The sequence below is a fragment of the Chlorocebus sabaeus genome, chromosome 25 (genome assembly GCF_047675955.1).
Source record: "Chlorocebus sabaeus isolate Y175 chromosome 25, mChlSab1.0.hap1, whole genome shotgun sequence".
NCBI lineage: Eukaryota > Metazoa > Chordata > Mammalia > Primates > Cercopithecidae > Chlorocebus > Chlorocebus sabaeus.
Window position 1 is genome coordinate 26,592,764 of NC_132928.1, and position 18,731 is coordinate 26,611,494.

The window sequence follows — 18,731 nt, forward strand, 5'->3', positions numbered from 1 at the left end:
AAGCATGGCTCTGTGTGACTCCAGAGCCCATGCTTTCAACCAGGACCAAGAGAATTAACGCCACGTCCCTGAGGCACCTATATCAGATTACAATGAGTCACTTTCTCTGCCTCTAGAATGGCACTAGTTGCACAGTGAGCTATGATCTGATGATTGTACCGCTGCACTCCAGCCTAGGTGACAGTGAGAACGTGTCCCTAAAAAAAAAATTAAAACTTTTTTTGAGTTAACAGCCATATCGAGGTACTGTGCCAAGTACTCTATCTATATCACATAATTTAATCCTTATAATAATCCTGTGAGTCGAAGGTTCGCTCACAAGAGGAAGATTGACATTGCTTTTCTGCTTTTCAGCAACTGTGTATTGCTGTGTCTGGGGCTCCAGAGCGTGGGCTCTAGAGTCACATAGAGCCAAGCTTCTGTCCCTGGCCAGTCTGTGACCTTGAGCACATTACTGAACCCCTCCAAATGATAGTTACGTCATCTGAAAAGTGGGAATAAAATAATACTATTTCATTATTGGGAGAAATGAGAAAATGGCAGACCCTGAAATCTCCTTCTGTGTTGTGTGGTTCAGACAAGGGTTGTACTATACCCTATGTCGTCTCCCCGATCTGCACTCTGGGTGCCTGTAGGAGCAGGAGCGGGGGCACGGGTTCAGCAGCAAGAATCGTTAGAAACAATTCCGCTCTCTGACAAGAAAATAACAGGAGGCAGACTGAGGTCTAGCCCAGGGCCTGGCACATGGTAGGCGCTCAGTAGTTTGTGGGAGGGAGGGACCGTGCGGTTGAAGAAGGGGTTTCAGAGATGAAACGACTAGCCTTGGGGACAGAGGAGATGAGAGACAAGGTGTATGGTAGAAAATTCAGTATTCCCTCCCGACGTTCGGCCTCATTCTCTGAAATTCCTTCTCCATCACGCACTTCAGGCTGCGATAACGAGGTGGAACGAAGTGGAGTGTGGAATCGGACGAGCTACCGCAAGCCCAGGGCGGGTGGAGGTTACCTGGCCGCGGCGGAGTGGGTGGGCAGGCGGCAGGGAAGGCGGGGCGGCAGAGCGGGGCTCCGGGCGGGAGGTGTGGCCGGCGGGCGCGGGCCTGTGATTGGGACTCCGCGAGAAGGCCTGGGATTGGATGGGCGAGGCAGAGCCCGCGAGGAGGTGACGCGGCTGCGGAGGTGACGCGGGCGGTCGCGCGCCCCTTCCGGCGCGGGGAGGGCGCTAAACATCGGGGCCGCTCGGCCGCAGGCCGCCTCCAGCGCCGCGGGATGTAGCGCGGGGGACCGCGGCCCCCAGCAGAGCCCGCCTGCCCGGCTGTAAGTCTCCCCGGGGCGGCGCGGTGGGCAGGGACTCGGTGGGAGCGCGGGGACCCCGGGGGCCCCGACTGAGGCCTAGGGAGGAGACAGCCGTTGGGGGAACCCGCTCCGAAGTGCCAAAGGGCCCGGGCCCCAGCCCTGGAGCCGCCCGGCCTCCCAGCGTCCAGCCGGTTGAGGTTGTAAACATTTCCGGCCCCTCCCACTGCGCGCCGCCTCCGAAGAGGCCTAGGTGCGGTGGGCGCTAGTCCCCGGCTGTCCCCCGACTCCCAGCAGTCTTGTGAGTGCTGCGCCTTTAGCCCCACGGGGTGGAGATGCATGGGTTCCCGGGATCGGGACCAGACAGCCAGAGCTAAGCCTGGCCCCGAGGCCGCCGCGCGTGGGCAGGGAGTGCTGCGGGCCTAGGTCGCGAACCGCCTCTCAGCGGGGAACAGCCGCACTGGGTGGCGGGGAAGCCCAAAGGTTCCTCCACCAACAATCTTTGGCAAGCCAAGTCGTGACAGTGCCCTCACTTTGATGGGGTGGGAAGGGAGGTTGGAGATCGCTCTGCAGGGTTAAGGAAATCCTGAAGGCTGAAATGCGGGGCAGAATCGAAGCTACTTTGGGGGAAAATGAAATTTCATTAGCTCAGATATCTAGGATTGATGTATACTATCTTCTGTTTGAGAATTTTGGTCTTCAGGCCTTCGATTTTAAGAAAATAGATAAGTGTTTTCCCTCTGGTGCTCCGTGGGAGAATGGGAAACTGACAAGGCTAATTTCAGTTTACACCGTTTCAGATGTCAGAGGAGCACCAGGAGCCCATGGTTCTTTAGTAGATTAACCATAGTACTTCTCTCAAATAATTTGGAAGACGGGCTAGAAAATACAGCTGAGAATACATAGGCTGCGGTCTTCAAAACAAATGAAGATTATAATGGCTGGTTCTTTTCTGAAATGAAGTAATAGTGGGGTCTGTTCACTGCTTTTCTCTTTTGCTAGTAGCTGGGTAGGGCACCATGGTGCAACTTCGGTTCCTGAGGTTGTATAGTATCTGTATACTGCCAGGAATTTAGGGTGGTGCTAAACAGATTGCAATGTCGGGGTTCCGGCTTGCAGCCACTAAATGTATTTACTCCAGGAGTAACTTTTATGTACCCATATTGTAATTTGCACTTGGGAAATCAGTCATAAAAACCAGTGTTACCTGTGAAGGCCCATGTTTGGGTAGACCTCCGCAAAACTATACCTAATTGTAGAGTAGAATCTGAAAGCCTTCTATTCTTAGTGGTCAAGACTTTGCCTGCAGGTAGGAGAGAATCTCAGAAAAGTAACAGGAAGCAACATTAATCCACCGATCCCCATTGCTGATTTATAAAGTACACCACCTTAAGTAGGCTTTTAGGTTATTTTCAGTTTCTTCAGTCTGGCCTCATTTTACCTTTCCAGGACTCTTTGGAAAAATGAATTGTTTACTGCCCTGGGAACTGTGTTCTTTCATGTCTTGTTCACACCATATACGCTCCTGGAATGCCCTGTTTCCATCTCCACCTATCAAGCTCCTTTCATAAAATCTTCCACAAAACTTTTCTGATCACTTCAACTAAAGTTGCACTTTTCTTTTGAATTCCTCCTGCACATAATGGCACTAAGCCTTGTAGAATGATATTAGGAAAGTTATTTCCCCCGTTTAGAGGCCAATAACCATTTCAACCCTCTGACTCCTCTTTGCCTTGTCTCTGTGACCACAACACCATGCATATTGTAAGTAATCGGTATTCTCAGATTAATAAAGGTTAAGAAATTGCCCTTCTTTCTAGGCCAGTATATTTGTTCTCTGTTTCCGTAGGAAATTTCCTTTGACTTCTAATACAAAGTCAAACTGAAAACCTTTAACACTCCTACCACATTATCCTGTCCCATCTACTTATTATTACACAGGTAAGATAAGCAGTCATCTTTATATCTAGAAGCTTTGTGAATTATGGTGAGGTTTTTTTCTTGGGTCAGTACTCATCAATGTTGTTATGTCCATTTGTCCCTAATGTCACCTCCTGGACTTTGTTCCTCTCACCATGCTCGAAGTTGATTCCTTTTTCCTGCTCAGAAATGTTGGGGGCACAGGCCAGGCATGGTAACTCATGCCTGTAATCTCAGCACTTTGGGAGACTGAGGCGGGTGGATCACCTGAGGTCAGGAGTTCGAGACCAACCTGATCAACATGGTGAAGCCCTGTCTCTACTAAAAATACAAAAATTAGCCAGGCGTGGTGGCGGGTGCCTGTAATCCCAGCTACTTGGGAGGCTGAGGCATAAGAATATGAGAATGAATTGCTTGAAGCTGGGAGGCGGAGGTTGCAGTGAGCAGATTGTACTACTGCACTCCAACCTGGGGGATAGAGCAAGACTCTTGTCTCCAAAAAAAAAAAAAAAAAAGTGGGAGCTGGCATTGGCTGGACATGGTAGCTCACACCTGTAATCCCAGCACTTTGGGAGGCTGATGCAGGAGAATTGCTTGAGTCCAGTAGTACTAGGCTGCAGTGAGCTATTATCATGCCACACACTCCAGCCTGGGCCTGGAACTGACTGAACTGGGAGCAAGACCCTGACTCCAAAAATAAAAAATAAAAAATGGGCTGGCGTTAAAATCCTTCATATGCCTGTATACTGTTCACTTTTTTTTGTCATAACATTAGCAAAGTTTGCCTGTCTGTTAGGGCTCAAAAACACCTCTTCAGTCAGGCACAGTGGTTCATACCTGTAATCCCAGCATTTTGGGATGCCAAGGCTGGAGGGATCCAGACTAGCCTGGGCAACATAGTGAGACCTTGTCTCTACAAAAACTAAACAAAATTAGCTGGGCATGGTGGCACATGCCTTTAGTCCCAGTTACTAAGACTTGGGAAGCTAAGGTGGGAGGATCGCTTGAGTCCGGCAGGTTGAGGCTGCAGTGAGCTGAGATCACACCACCGCACTCCAGCCTGGATGACCAAGCAAGACCCTTTCTTAAAAGACTTCTTCTGTTGGGGAAGAACTACGAAGGAAGTCAGATTGTTTTTCCACTTCAGACTCTGGGACGCTTGGCATCAAGTAGGAGAGCTGAGGCCCTATTACTGTAGTTTGGTGATTTCAAACATGTGCTTTTGCTTTGACTCATATTTCTCCAACAAAGCTGTGAAACTATCCTCCGTAACATACAGTAGATAAGGGGAAAGATGACTGTGTTCTTTATCCATACTGCTAGACTGGTCTTGCTTTAGCACAAGAATCAAGCTAGGCATGGATAGAGCCTACCCACAGACTCTCTAACGGCCCGGGAACTAAACTCTTAGAAACTTTGTGTCTTTGCCTCCAGGAAAGGTGTGCTATAACCTGGAAAACTTGGGAATTGGTTCACAGTATAAATGTCTCCAAAAACTATCAGTGAAATAACTCTCCAGCTAACTGGCTGGTGATTAAAAATCAGTCTTTTCCCCAAGTTTGGCACAGGATTATCTTATTTATAGGAGTACAAACACCTCCCTGCTCCACAGCTTTACTCTCTAATATCCTAGGTTTACCCAGTTGGAAAGCTTAGTGGTAAAGGTTTATTAGCTTGAGTTGAAGAAATCCCATCAAAAATGCACTCAGTCGAGTTTGACTCAAATATAATTTGCAATATTGGGTGTGGCAAGCTTGAGGGGAAAGGCATTTCCTCTAAAATACATAAGGACATAGAAAACTGGCAGAAAGTTGGCTCTCCTAGGATCATTCTAACACCTTAGGGGTTTGTTCTGATTTTACATCATAGACTAAAACACACTTGTAATTCTTCATTGTTTGTGAGTGATCCACCCCATAGAAGTGGTATTTTCAGATCCTAGTATTATTTGCTCTTCTTTCTTGCCAGACGTCCGATCCCTCTCTCTCCCTTTCCTGTCTCTGTGTTACTACAGTTTAGAAGACCAAACTGGACAATGGACTTTGCTCACTATGATGACATGATCTCCATTGACCTCCATTGTATGTACTTTAATGCATGATGATATATTTTGTATGATGAGTTGTAGCTGTTGGCTGGTTTGTGAGTTAACTGGGGTCTCAGGTTTTGGTGACTCTGGGTCTAGAAGATGTGTAGAAGTGATATAGGAGCTAGTGATAGAGGAGCTAGAGGGAATCAGAAGAACTAATAGTAATTGTGTTGGATTGAAAAGGGAAAAGGCTGATGATAACCAGAAGACTTGAAGGCATAAAAACTTTTCAGATCAAATGATGAAATTAGTAAGAATGCCAAGCTGGATTCTGCATATGATCTTTGGACCCTAATTGCCCAACTTAAATTTTCTCTATATTATTCTCATTGCCTCTAGTAAAATAGTTACATAGCACTCAAAATGACTAAATTTAGTGTGTGACCATTCTAGTTGAGGGGTTCTCTCCCTCCCCTGCCCTCCTGGAGCAATCAAATTGTATCACTTATTTTTGTGCATATGACAAACTACCTATGTTATCTGGCTCTTTGAAAACAATGCTATAACTTGTTCAACTTGTATTTTGCACAGTATCTTATAATGCCTTAGGGTGCTATTCCTAAATACACTTGCTAAATAATGAATGTGTTGACTTACTCTGGGGAAAGGGATAAGAGAAGCCACCACAAGCACAAGAAAATGTGCATAAGCGCTTATCTAAGTGGCTAGAAGTTAAGTCATATGCTCACAAGCTGGAATCTGCCCCATTCATTCATTTTGAAATGGGTTCTAACCAAAATAAAGCATATTTATTATCTTATGATCTGTGTGTTGCATCTCAGAACCAGAATTTTGTTTTGTTTTGTTTTGTTTCTGCCCTGGTGGTCTGATCTAAATTACTGCCAACAGTATCGCAAGCTAAGTGTGCCCCTCTTTTCAGATTTATCCAAGATGCGCAAAACTATGTTTTTTGCTTGCGATATAAAGTGTTTGTTTTTTTGTTTTTTGGTTTTTTTGCTTGCGATATAATGTTTTTTTTTTTTTAGTAAAGGTGCTGATTCAGTAGTACTTCACTTTGAGGAAATATGTTTTGAGGTCAGCCTATTGAGAAAGATTTCCTAGTGTCCCTGTCATGTGGGTTGCCCATCCTCAAGGTTTTCAGAGTCCTTCAGCTTCCTGTTCTCCTTGAGCTCAATTGTTCACTATGACTGTGTACTGGCATCTCGTCAAGAGTCTTGCACATTTAAAGGAAGAGGAACTGCCTATGTGTTGACACCATATAAAGGTCTGCTGTATAGCAAGTTATTGTTTTTGTCTCTCTTGGACTAAATTGCTGGTTGCTTTCAGCTGTGCTTGTGGGTTGAGCATAGCATGACTCATGACTGTTTAGAAGCTTGAGGATTGCCCTTACCTGATGTGTTAGTAAGTGTTTCTCCAGAAAGCACCAATAGCATACATACATACGGATAGAGGTGGGATTTATTAGGGGAACTGGCTCATGAGATTACGGAGGCTAAGTCCCACAGTATGTCATCTGCAAGCTAGACAACGAAGGAAGTCCGTAACTGGTTCAGTTTAAGGCTGAAGGCCTGAGAACCCAAGGGGCTATTGGTGCACATCCCAGAATCCCAAGGCAGGAGAACCTGGAGTTTCTGATGTCCAAGGGCAGGAAAAGAAGGGTGTCCCAGCTCCAGGAGGGAAGGAGGGGGAGAGAGAGAGACAGAGAGACAGACAGAGTTAGGGAGTCAGAGAAAGAGATTTATAATCCCTGAGAAGGAATTGTGATTACTCTTAGATAAAAAAGAACTAACACAAGATATCAAAGATACTTGTATATAGTGAATAGCCATGGATGATATAGTGTCTCCCTCAGGAGCAAAGTTATGTTTACTGCCCAATATAAAAGATTGGAGCTCCCTAAGCTTAAGTTTCCTCTCCCAGAATGCAACCCACTCCATGCGCAGGTGTTACCTGGCCCTCCCTGCATTGCAATGTGGTTATTTGGGTTTGGGTGGGGCTTGGGTAACCAATGCCAGAAAATGCTAATATTCTGGCAACTGCTATTGCTATAACTAATAAAGTCCTTTGTGTGGGGTAGGGGTGGGGAAAGAACGAATAATTTACAGCATAGTGGAAATCTTTGGAAACTTTCTCCCTCTTTCCCTCTTTTTTTATTTGCATTTCTCTGAGGCCTGATTAAAGACTACTGTGAAAATCCAACCCAGGAAAACCTAAAGTGTCTGAGATCTTTCCTAGAAAATGGAATTCTGGGTTTTTCTGATTTTGTGTGTGCCTGTCTCTAGTTTCTGAAATACTCATTTGAGTGGGGCTTAGATTATGGGTTGTGGTGGCTGAAACAAGTTCTTGCGGAGCTGGTTATTAGGTATGTGTGTGGCAAAGGGTAAACTGGGGCTGCCTCCTTGTCTTTACCTTCCTGCTTCCAGGTAAGTTCTTCCTTGCTTGCAGGACAGATTGTAATGAAAGCTTGTTATCCCAGGGTTGAACTCAGGCTATAATGCTATAATAGAATTAGTAGACTTCGCAGAGAAATTGACCACTAGGCATCTGTCCCACAACCAAGTTCCTTTTGTATGCATGACACATTTATCAAAGCATTTGTAGATAAGGTCCAACTGAGTTCAGTTGGCATTTAATTCATTTCTAAGCCTGGATGATCTTGTAGTAATTGCAGCCAGATGATGGCTTTATATTTTTGTTCCTCAGTCTCAGAGCTAGGCCTTTCTTGGGCAGAGTGAGCTTTGGGAGTGGTAGGTGAGACTCTTCTCACTAAATGGTTCCATACCTGTGGGAGTGAGTTGAGGGTGGGTAGCTGTTTTTCTGTGGTGACAGTTTGGTGCAGTAACCTTAGATCATTTGAAAGCAAGCAACTAGGTGTTACATTTTCAGCCTTACTTATAAGATCAGTGAGGTTCTGGGTAAAGGTTGACGTTAAAGAGGGAGGACAGGAATAGATTTCATTTAAGCAATTAACTGGCCTTTAGAATTGGAGACAGGATATGGGTTGATTAGCTTCTTATTCAATATTAGAGTATAGAAATGAAACTGTAAGAGGAATAAATTGTCAATCCTTCATATTTGTGTTTGCTTTTAGTGTCTACTATCACAGGGAGATCTCTGCCCCCTGGGGCTGAGAGACCCCAACCTTTCCCCAAGCTGAAGCTGCAGGGTATTGAGGTACCAGCCAGATGTCTTCCCACAAAGGATCTGTGGTGGCACAGGGGAATGGGACTCCTGCCAGTAACAGGGAAACTGACACGGTGGAACTGGCTGAACTAGGACCCCTGCTAGAAGAGAAGGGCAAACGGGCAATCGCCAACCCAACCAAAGTAAGTCATCTTCCCAGGAGTCATCCCCTTGTTCAGTTTCTCTCCTTAGAACTCTCTCAGTTTCTCTTTTTTAAGATCTCACTGTCCAAAAGAAGGAACATTGCATTCTGGAAATGTCTCTGTCCGAGTCTCTATCATACTATTATAAACATCTTGTCTGCTTTCCCCATTGTAAGCTTTTGGGAATTCACTCATCTTTGTAACGCCAGTGCCTAGCACAAGGCCTGCAGTCCAATAAATAATCAGTAAATATCTGAATGAATGAAGGAAGCAGTCAATTAGGATTAGGTTTGACTTCATATAACATACAAAAATCCTTACAGCTTTGACAGGACAGAAGTCTCTCAAGCAAAAGAATTTCAGAAGTAACCAATCCAGGGCTAATATGGAGACTCTACCACTGTCAGGCACCTGTGTTGCTCCCCCATCACTCTTAATATGTTGCCCATCATACCCACATTCTACCCACCATGAAAGGGAAAGGAGAAGAAAGACCCTCTCTTTCCCTTTTATTTTTATTGAGATAAGGTCTTGCCATGTTGCCCAGGCTAATCTTTTAAACTCCTAGGCTCAAGTGATCCTCCTACCTCAGCCTCCCAAAGTGTTGGAATTACAAGTGTGAGTCACTGTGCCCGGCCACCTCTTTCCCTTTTAAAGGGACTATCTCTACTAAAAAATACAAAAATTAGCTGGGTATGGTGGCAGTCGCCTGTAATCCCAGCTACTCGGGAGGCTAAGGCAGGAGAATCACTTGTACCTCGGAGGCAGAGGTTGCAGTGAGCTGAGATCCTGCCATTGTACTCCAGCCTGGACAACAAGAGTGAAACCCCCTCTCAGAAAAACAAAAATAAAGGGACTATCAGGAAGTACCTCATAACACTTAGGCCAGAACTTACTTACATAGCTATATTCAGCTGCAGTGGAGGTTGGAAAGTGCAGCCTGAGTAAAATTGCAGTAACATTGCCACCCTGAACAAAACTGTGGACTTTGTTACTTAGGAAGAGGGAGAATGGATATTGGGGTAGGCTGGCTGGAAGCTGTAGCACAAAATCTAAGATGGATAATGTGTTTACCAGTGACCATCAACAACAGGAGAGAAATAGCCCAGAAAAGGAGTTGAACTGCCAGGCTTTCTATAGACATGATTCAGAGCCTTGGGATAGAGAGAGAGAAAAAAGTTCCCTTCCTTTCACAGGCAAGTGCTCTCCTGGGTGTGCTCTTTTAGGCCCTGGAGTCAGTACTGCTGTTTTCCATGGAACCAGTTTTGAGGCCCTGATACTCCTGGGAGCTGCTATAGATACAAAGTTTCAATCATGACAGCATCCCTAGAGTCAGTGAACTGGGAACTCTGAACAGAATTATTGTTATGGAACTCTCTGAGACTCTGTCTTTTTCATTGTTTTGAAAATGTAGGCTGGGCTGGTAGCTCAGCCTGTAATCCCACAGCACTTTGGTAGGCCGAGACGGGAGGATCACTTGAGGTCAGGAGTTCGAGACCAGTCCGGCCAACATGGTGAAACTGCATCTCTACTAAAAGTACAAAAATTAGGCAGGCGTGGTGGTGGGCGCCTGTAGTCCCAGCTACTTGGAGGCCAAGGCATGAGAACTGCTTGAACCTGGGAGGCGGAGGTTGCAGTGAACAGAGATTGCACCACTGTATTCCAGCCTGGGTGACAGAGGGATATGCCATCTCAAAAAAAAAAAAAGAAAAGAAAGAAAATGTAATGGCCTAGAAGAGAGAACTCTTTGGGAAACTGAGGAAAGTTGAGAACCACTATCCTAGAGGAAAGGATGTCATTCAGTACCTAGAGGTGCTATGCTAATCCTGCATTCCCCCAATGCTAGTCTCTGTGAGAGTCCTTTTACACACTGCATAGAATGTTCACTCCAGCATTTATGAAGTATTAATAAATTTCTAACTAGTATTGTAAACTAAGTATGTATGCTTTTGGAGAAGAGACCACAAGACCCTCTGTAGGAAAGAGGCTGGGCAGAAGGCATTAGGTTTGGGTTTTTCTGGGTCTCTGCTCTGGAATAGTACAGTTTATGAGATGACTCCCTGGATTGTTGTGGGGCTTTTCCCCCACAGGCTGAAGAAGAGCAAACATGTCCAGTGCCCCAGGAAGAAGAGGAGGAGGTGCGGGTACTGACACTTCCCCTGCAAGCCCACCACGCCATGGAGAAGATGGAGGAGTTTGTGTACAAGGTATGGCCTATGAGTTTCTGTCCTGGAAGAGGAAGGGCAGCAGGCCTGTCTGGGATGTCCCCAGCCAGCAAGCTTCCTACCAGGTTGAAGAGCTTTTACTCCTGGGAAGGAGTGGATTTGCCATCTACTCCCTGGATCCTTTCCATAGTGCATGGATCCTAGATTAAGAACCCCTACTCTAAAAAGACGTGGTAAAGAACTTAGAATCTAATTGGTGGAGGGATGGGACATGAGATAGAATCTCCTGGAGAGGGGCAAAGGAGGTATCTGTGTGCTTTTTAAAATGATGTTTATAATTGTTTTGTTTTTATTCAGTATATCAATTTTGAGATTTCAAGTAGCCTAAAGGAAGTTGTACCATATTTTTTTTTTTTTTTTGAGACGGAGTTTTGCTCTTGTCTCCCAGGTGCAATGGCACGATCTCAGCTCACCGCAACCTCTGCCGTCCGGGTTCAAGCCATTCTCCTGCCTCAGCCTCCCGAGTAGCTGGGATTACAGGCATGTGCCACCACGCCCAGCTAATTTTTGTACTTTTAGTAGAGACAGGGTTTCTCCATGTTGGTCTGGCTGGTCTCGAACTCCCAACCTTAGGTGATCCACCCACCTTGGCCTCTCAAAGTGGTGGAATTACAGGCGTGAGCCACTGTGCCCAGCCTGGTTGCACCATATTTTCTTAAAAGGTTGAGAAACACTTAAAACTTCTCCAGATAAACTAACATAAAACGAAGACAAAGGGATTTTTTTTTTTTTTGGAATACAGAGTCTTGCTTGGTCACCCAGGCTGGAGTGCAGTGGTGCAGTCTCTACTCACTGCAACCTCCGCCTCCCAGGTTCAAATTATTCTCCTGCCTCGGCCTCCCGAGTAGCTGGGATTACAGGTGCCTGCCACCATGCCCAGCCAATTTTTGTATTTTTAGTAGAGACAGGGTTTCACTATGTTGATCAGGCAGGTCTTGAACTCCTGACGTCAGGTGATCCACCCGCCTCAGCCTCCCAAAGTGCTAGGATTACAGGCATGAGCCGCAGCACCGAGCCAGGAATTTTTTTTTTTTTTTAAATGGTCAAAATATGAGTCAGGACTCTGCTAGTCCCGTTCATGCTATGTCTTGGATATCTCCCAGTCCAGGCTGGTTCTCCACTACTACCTAGGACCATTCAGAGCCTGATTGACATCTTCTTAGACTGGTTCTCCATCATTGCTTGTCCTTGGGGAAGGTACTATTCTCTAGTGCCCTACCTAGAGAAAGTGTATATGTTCTAGGTCTGGGAGGGACGTTGGAGGGTCATCCCATATGATGTGCTCCCTGACTGGCTAAAGGACAATGACTATCTGCTACATGGTCATAGACCACCCATGCCCTCCTTTCGAGCTTGCTTCAAGAGCATCTTCCGCATCCATACAGAAACTGGCAACATCTGGACCCATCTGCTTGGTGAGTGGTTTGGATGGGGAAAAGTCGAATTCATTGTCTCCCTAACTGCCGAGGGATTATAGAGCCGAACAGAGTTGCTCGGATTCATTGACAGTTGGGGTTCTGCCTCTAAACTACAAATGACCTTGGTTGACCCTTGATCACTGATCTTTAAGACTGAGAGTAGGCCGGGCGCGGTGGCTCAAGCCTGTAATCCCAGCACTTTGGGAGGCCGAGACGGGCGGATCACGAGGTCAGGAGATCGAGACCATCCTGGCTAACACAGTGAAACCCCGTCTCTACTAAAAAATACAAAAACCTAGCCGGGCGAGGTGGCGGGCGCCTGTAGTCCCAGCTACTCGGGAGGCTGAGGCAGGAGAATGGCGTAAACCCGGGAGGCGGAGCTTGCAGTGAGCTGAGATCCGGCCACTGCACTCCAGCCTGGGCGACAGAGCCAGACTCTGTCTCAAAAAAAAAAAAAAAAAAAGACTGAGAGTAAAAGGCCTAGAAACCAAAGAAATTGGGACTAGATATTCTTTTGTGATCCCTGGCAGAACTGTTCTAGGTGGAGACAATTCCCTGTACTTCATAATTTCTGATTGTAAAAGTAAAATGCCAACGTTTCAAAAAATGGTCTTTTTGTCTGGGTTTCTGTGACCGGTGCCACTTTCTTTGAAACGTTTGACTGCAGTTACACAGCTGAACCTCATAGCTTTCTGATTTTTTTTTTTTCAATAGCTCTTGGGCTACAAAGGGTGGGGATTGGATTTGGTTACATGGATGAATTATATACTGGTGAATTCTGAGATTTTAATGCACCTATCACCTGAGCAGTGTACACTGTACCCAATATGTAGTTTTTCTATCCCACACCCCTATCTCACCCTCCCGCTTCTGAGGCTCCATAATCCATTATATCACTCTGTAGGCCTTTGCATACTCATAGCTTAGCTCCCACTTGTAAGTGAGAACATATATAGTATTTGATTTTTCATTCCTAAGTTACTTAGAATAGTGGCCTTCAGCTTCATTCAGGTTGCTGCAAAAGACATTATTGCATTCGTTTTTATGGCTGAGTAGTATTCCATGGTGTACATACACCACATTTGCTTTATTCACTCATTGGTCAATGGACACTTAGGTTGGTTCCATATCTTTAGACTTGTGAATTGTGCTACAATAAACATAACATGGGTGTGTGTCTTTTTCATACGACTGTTTTTCCTTTGGGTAGATACCTAGTAGTGGGATTGGTGGATCAAATAGTAGCTCTACTTTTAGTTCTTTAAGGAATCTCTGTACCCTTTTCCATAAAGGTTGTACTAATTTATAATTTACATTCCCGCAAGGAGTGTATCAGCATTCCCCTTTCACCACACCCATGCCAACATCTGTTGTTTTTTGACTTCTTAATAATGGCCTTTCTTGCAGGAGTAAGGTGGTATCTCATAGTGCTTTTAATTTCTATTTCCCTGATTGTTAGTGATGTTGCCCGTAGCTCACTGATTCAAAAACATGAACCGTCAAAGCGTACACATTCCCTTTTTTCTTACAGGTTTTTTTAATTTTACCCTCCTGCAGGTTTCGTGCTGTTTCTCTTTTTGGGAATCTTGACCATGCTCAGACCAAATATGTACTTCATGGCCCCTCTACAGGAGAAGGTGGTTTTTGGGATGTTCTTTTTGGGTGCAGTGCTCTGCCTCAGCTTCTCCTGGCTCTTTCACACCGTCTATTGTCATTCAGAGAAAGTCTCTCGGACTTTTTCCAAGTGAGTTGAAAGAACACCATAGGAAAGGACTGTGCACTGTTGTCACATCTTGAGATCCCAGTGCTTACTGGGTGCTAGGAGCTCATATTACTCCTAAAGGTTTCTTGATATGCCAGAGGAAAACCTCTCTGTTCTGTAGGGTTAGTGGGGTGATGAAGCTTTTCTCCTGAACACTTAATGAACAGACTTACTGCATCCTCCTCAACAGATGGAGAGACCAATTGTGGAATATATTTTCTACCTGAAAAGTACTATCTTTTGTGCAGCTTAGAGTGCCAGTGCACTGGCTGCTTTCCAAGACCTTGTACCCATTCCTAGCGTAACTTACTATTAGCCCAAGCCAAAGTAGGGTGTGGTGAATAGTCTGTGCTTCATTCTGCTGGTGCTCCTACCCACCAGTCAAGTAAAGCTTATCTTTGCTGCCCATGCATTGCTGGAAGCTCCAGATGTCCATCATCGTGTGCTTTCTCTCTTCCCCAGCTGTGAGCCTGGGGTTCTATTTGTTTGCTTGTTTTTGTTGTTATTGGTTTTGGTGGTGACAGTGGTATATTATTTTGTTTTTTCTAACAACATCAGTAAGAAGGGTACATTTTCCTCATTTAAAAAGTCAACTAAGATAGAAAAAGCTAGAGTATCCCTTAGTACCACTCCCAATTTAAGAATTTTGTTTTTAGAACTCATTCTATCAGAATAGGAGAATTTTCAAAGCCCTTCCTGAGTGTGATGCTGGGAACCAGCTGGATTGTGATGGAATTTCTAAATTCGAGTGTCTACTAGGGGAGATACAGCTGTTCACTAGTAAGGGAAAGGGATAGAGTTCTTTGAATGGGGATTCTTAGAGACTTTTCCATCGTAAAATAGAAGTGACCTTGTGGAATTTTAATCCAGAATACAGGATAGATTGTATGGGAAGTGAGGGGATGGTTCAATCTGGGAGCAGGTGGAGAACAGAAAGAGCTAGTTAAATGAGCCATACAAATTCGTTTCCCCCACTGATTTGTTTCACTTTTATGGTTCTTTTTAGACTGGACTATTCAGGGATTGCTCTTCTAATTATGGGGAGCTTTGTCCCCTGGCTCTATTATTCCTTCTACTGCTCCCCACAGCCACGGCTCATCTACCTCTCCATCGTCTGTGTCCTGGGCATTTCTGCCATCATTGTGGCGCAGTGGGACCGGTTTGCCACTCCTAAGCACCGGCAGACAAGAGCAGGTAGGTCGGAAGACATATGTAAACCTCAGAAGTATTTAGACCTTAGGCCTAATAGGCTCAAACCTATCTGAGCCTTAAGGTTTGCAGCTTGAGAACCCCACCCAAGCCCTGATTTGTGTTTCAGAACTTTCAAAACAGCATCAATTTCAAAGCTCAGTTCATACTATTTCAGTAGAATGCTAATAGGACAGATCATTACCCAGCTGGTCAATTAACTGCAAGCACAGATATAGCTACTCTTATACTTGGTCTGTGACAGTTTAAAAATGTAGCAAGCACAGTAATTTTAGTGACCTGAGTCCCAAGCTCAGACCAATGGATTAAAATTAAAACCCTCAGAGGCATTTTACTAAGGGAATGGAATACCTGGTTTGGTGAATGAAAATAACTTGAGCATAAACACTGGTAACAAAGTAATAGCTACAAGCATAAACATCTTTGTGTTGTCTCATCTCATCTGGACTCTTATTTTAAGCTTTCGTTACTTGCAGCACCACCACCAATTACCACTAGTCTTTAGCTCCTTTACAATTAATATCTGCTATATTTTAACCTTCAGTTAATTAAATATTGTCTGGGAGCAGTGGCTCACGTCTGTTATCCCAGCACTTTGGGGGGCCGAGGCGGGCGGACCACTTGAAGTCAGGAGTTCAAGACCAGCCTCTCCAACATGGTAAAACCCTGTTTTTATTAAAAATATAAAAGTTAGTCGGCGCTGTGGCAGGCGCCTGTAATCCCAGCTCCTCGAGAGGCTGAGGCGAGAGAATCACTTGAACCCAGGGAGGGCAGAGGTTGCAGTGAGCCAAGATTATGCTGCTGCCCTCCAGCCTGGGCAACAAAGAAAGACTCTATGTCAAAAAAAAAAAAAAAAAAAAGAAAAAAGAAAAAAAAGAAAGAGAGAAAAGGAAAAGAAAAGAAAAGAAAAATAATAATGAAATATTTATCAAGCACCAGCCACGTGCCATGCACTGTGCTTAAACAAGGGTATCTACAAAGATGGAGAGGTAGTCCCTGCCCTTCAGTTATGTGTAGTGTAATGGTATTGAGACAAGTAGCCATTCTTCCCTTGCTCTTGCCTTATCTGTGTGTCCCAGCAGCTACAGGATAACTGCTAATCTGGGTATATCTGTCTACTCAGGAGGTCAGAGTCCCAGTTATGTAAGACTTTTATGATCTTAACAGGAAGCCTCCCGTACGCTTCTCTGACTTGGGAGCCAACTGAAGCCTTTGCCATCTAAGTTCTCTACCCAAATTAGACATCAGAGGGTCTTGACATATCATTTTTACCTAAATTCCTTAACAGATAATGAAAAATATGAGATGTTTGTTCTTGGTGCTCCTTAAAAGGTAGTAAGCACTTACACAGCTTCTTCCCATTCAGGACATAGAAGAAATATCTGCTGAGTGTTATCCATCTGGTAACTAAGTTTCCTAAACACGTACTGTTCATCCAAAAATAGCTAATTATCATAAACATTGAAATTTCAGAGTAAGCAGTGCCTTCCATGTGGTGGCTGTTTCCTTGTCTGACAGTCTTATGTCTGTTCTGTTCAGGCGTGTTCCTGGGACTTGGCTTAAGTGGCGTCGTGCCCACCATGCACTTTACTATTGCTGAGGGCTTTGTCAAGGCCACCACAGTGGGCCAGATGGGCTGGTTCTTCCTCATGGCTGTGATGTACATCACTGGAGCTGGCCTTTATGCTGCTCGAATTCCTGAGCGCTTCTTTCCTGGAAAATTTGACATATGGGTAAGAAATGAGTCTTCCAGCACGGCCTGTGATGGTGAATGAACAGCCCACATTTAAAGGTCTGAGGCAAAGGTGGTGAGAGACTGGGATCATATAGTGTGTGGAGGTACATATATGTACATTGAAGGAAAATTGTCAATGTTAACATTTTGGTGTATTTCTGACAAGGACTGTGTTTTTAAAACTAAATATACCACTTTTATGATATTAAAACAAATTTGTTTAAGGAGAAACTAGAAGTAGCAAATGCTTTCTCCTACTTGTTTCTTATTCCTCCTTGCATTATCCTAAAGGCTCTTCTCTTTTTTATTCCTACAGTTCCAGTCTCATCAGATTTTCCATGTCCTGGTGGTGGCAGCAGCCTTTGTCCACTTCTATGGGGTCTCCAACCTTCAGGAATTCCGTTACGGCCTGGAAGGCGGCTGTACTGATGACACCCTTCTCTGAGCCTTCCCACCTGCGGGGTGGAGGAGGAACTTCCCAAGTGCTTTTAAAAATAACTTCTTTGCTGAAGTGAGAGGAAGAGTCTGAGTTGTCTGTTTCCAGAAGAAACCTCTTAGAGAATTCAGTACCAACCAAGCTTCAGCCCAGTTTCACCCCCCCGGGCAATAAACTTTCCATTTCCATTCTCCTAGCTGGGGATGGGGCATGGTCAGACTTAGCCATCCCCTCCTCAGCAGTTACCCTCCTCAGCAAGGCATCTACCGGCCCCTCACAGAGACAGTACTTTGAAACTCATGTTGAGATTTTATCCTCTCCTCCAGCCATTTTGGGAAAATTATGGACTGGGACTCTTCAGAAATTCTGTCTTTTTTTCTGGAAGAAAATGTCCCTCCCTTACCCCCATCCTTAACTTTGTATCCTGGCTTATAACAGGCCATCCATTTTTGTAGCACACTTTTCAAAAACAATTATATACCCTGGTCCCATCTTTCTAGGGCCTGGATCTGCTTACAGAGCAGGAAGAAGCAAGCCACCAACTTTTACCTAGCCCGGCTAATCATGGAAGTGTGTCCAGGCTTCAAGTAACTTGAGTTTTAATTTTTTTTTTTTTCTTGGCAGAGTAATGTAAAATTTAAATGGGGAAAGATATTTAATATTTAATACTAAGCTTTAAAAAGAAACCTGCTATCATTGCTATGTATCTTGATGCAAAGACTATGATGTTAATAAAAGAAAGTACAGAAGACACTTGGCATTCAAAGATTTCACATGTATGGTCTTGATTATTTGCACACAATTCCAAAAGATTAAGTCAGACCTGTGATAATATCAGATTGTCCTGAGGCACAAATTTGAATCATAGGCATTGACAGGCTGGCACATGCAGGCCAATAAATGAACCTAATTGAATTCCTAGCATCCGTTCCCCAATACAGCTTTACTTTTTTATGTAAGTGTTGCATGAATTATCTTTTTACATTTTTTAATTTTTTTTTTCATAGAGCCATTTGAAAAGAACAGACCATCTTGTTAGAGAAATCAGTATGTTATAGTAGTGTTTAATAATTAGGAGATTCTCAGGGCCGGGTGCAATGGCTCACGCCTGTAATCCCAGCACTTTGGGACTCCGAGGTGGGTGTATTGCTTGAGGCCGCGAGTTCGAGACCAACATGGCCAACATGGTAAAACCCCATCTCTACTAAAAATACAAAAATTAGCCTCGTGTGGTGGTGGATGCCTGTAATCTCAGCTACTCAGGAGGCTAAGGCATGAGGATCACTGGAACCCGGGAGGTGGAGGTTGCAGTGAGCTGAGATCACACCACTGTACTCGCCTGGGCAACCCAGCAAGACTGT

General features: G+C 44.7%; 1 protein-coding gene across 1 annotated transcript; it reads left to right on the forward strand.

The window, feature by feature from the left end:
• The first annotated feature begins 1,186 nt into the window (after positions 1–1,186).
• On the forward strand, positions 1,187–18,138 carry ADIPOR1 (adiponectin receptor 1). Its single transcript, XM_007988909.3, has 8 exons — positions 1,187–1,313; positions 8,351–8,585; positions 10,676–10,792; positions 12,054–12,225; positions 13,786–13,972; positions 14,997–15,184; positions 16,739–16,932; positions 17,251–18,138. The coding sequence occupies exons 2-8, from the start codon at positions 8,445–8,447 to the stop codon at positions 17,377–17,379; spliced, it is 1,128 nt and encodes a 375-aa protein (XP_007987100.1). The 5' UTR covers positions 1,187–1,313; positions 8,351–8,444; the 3' UTR covers positions 17,380–18,138.
• Positions 18,139–18,731: the final 593 nt, after the last annotated feature.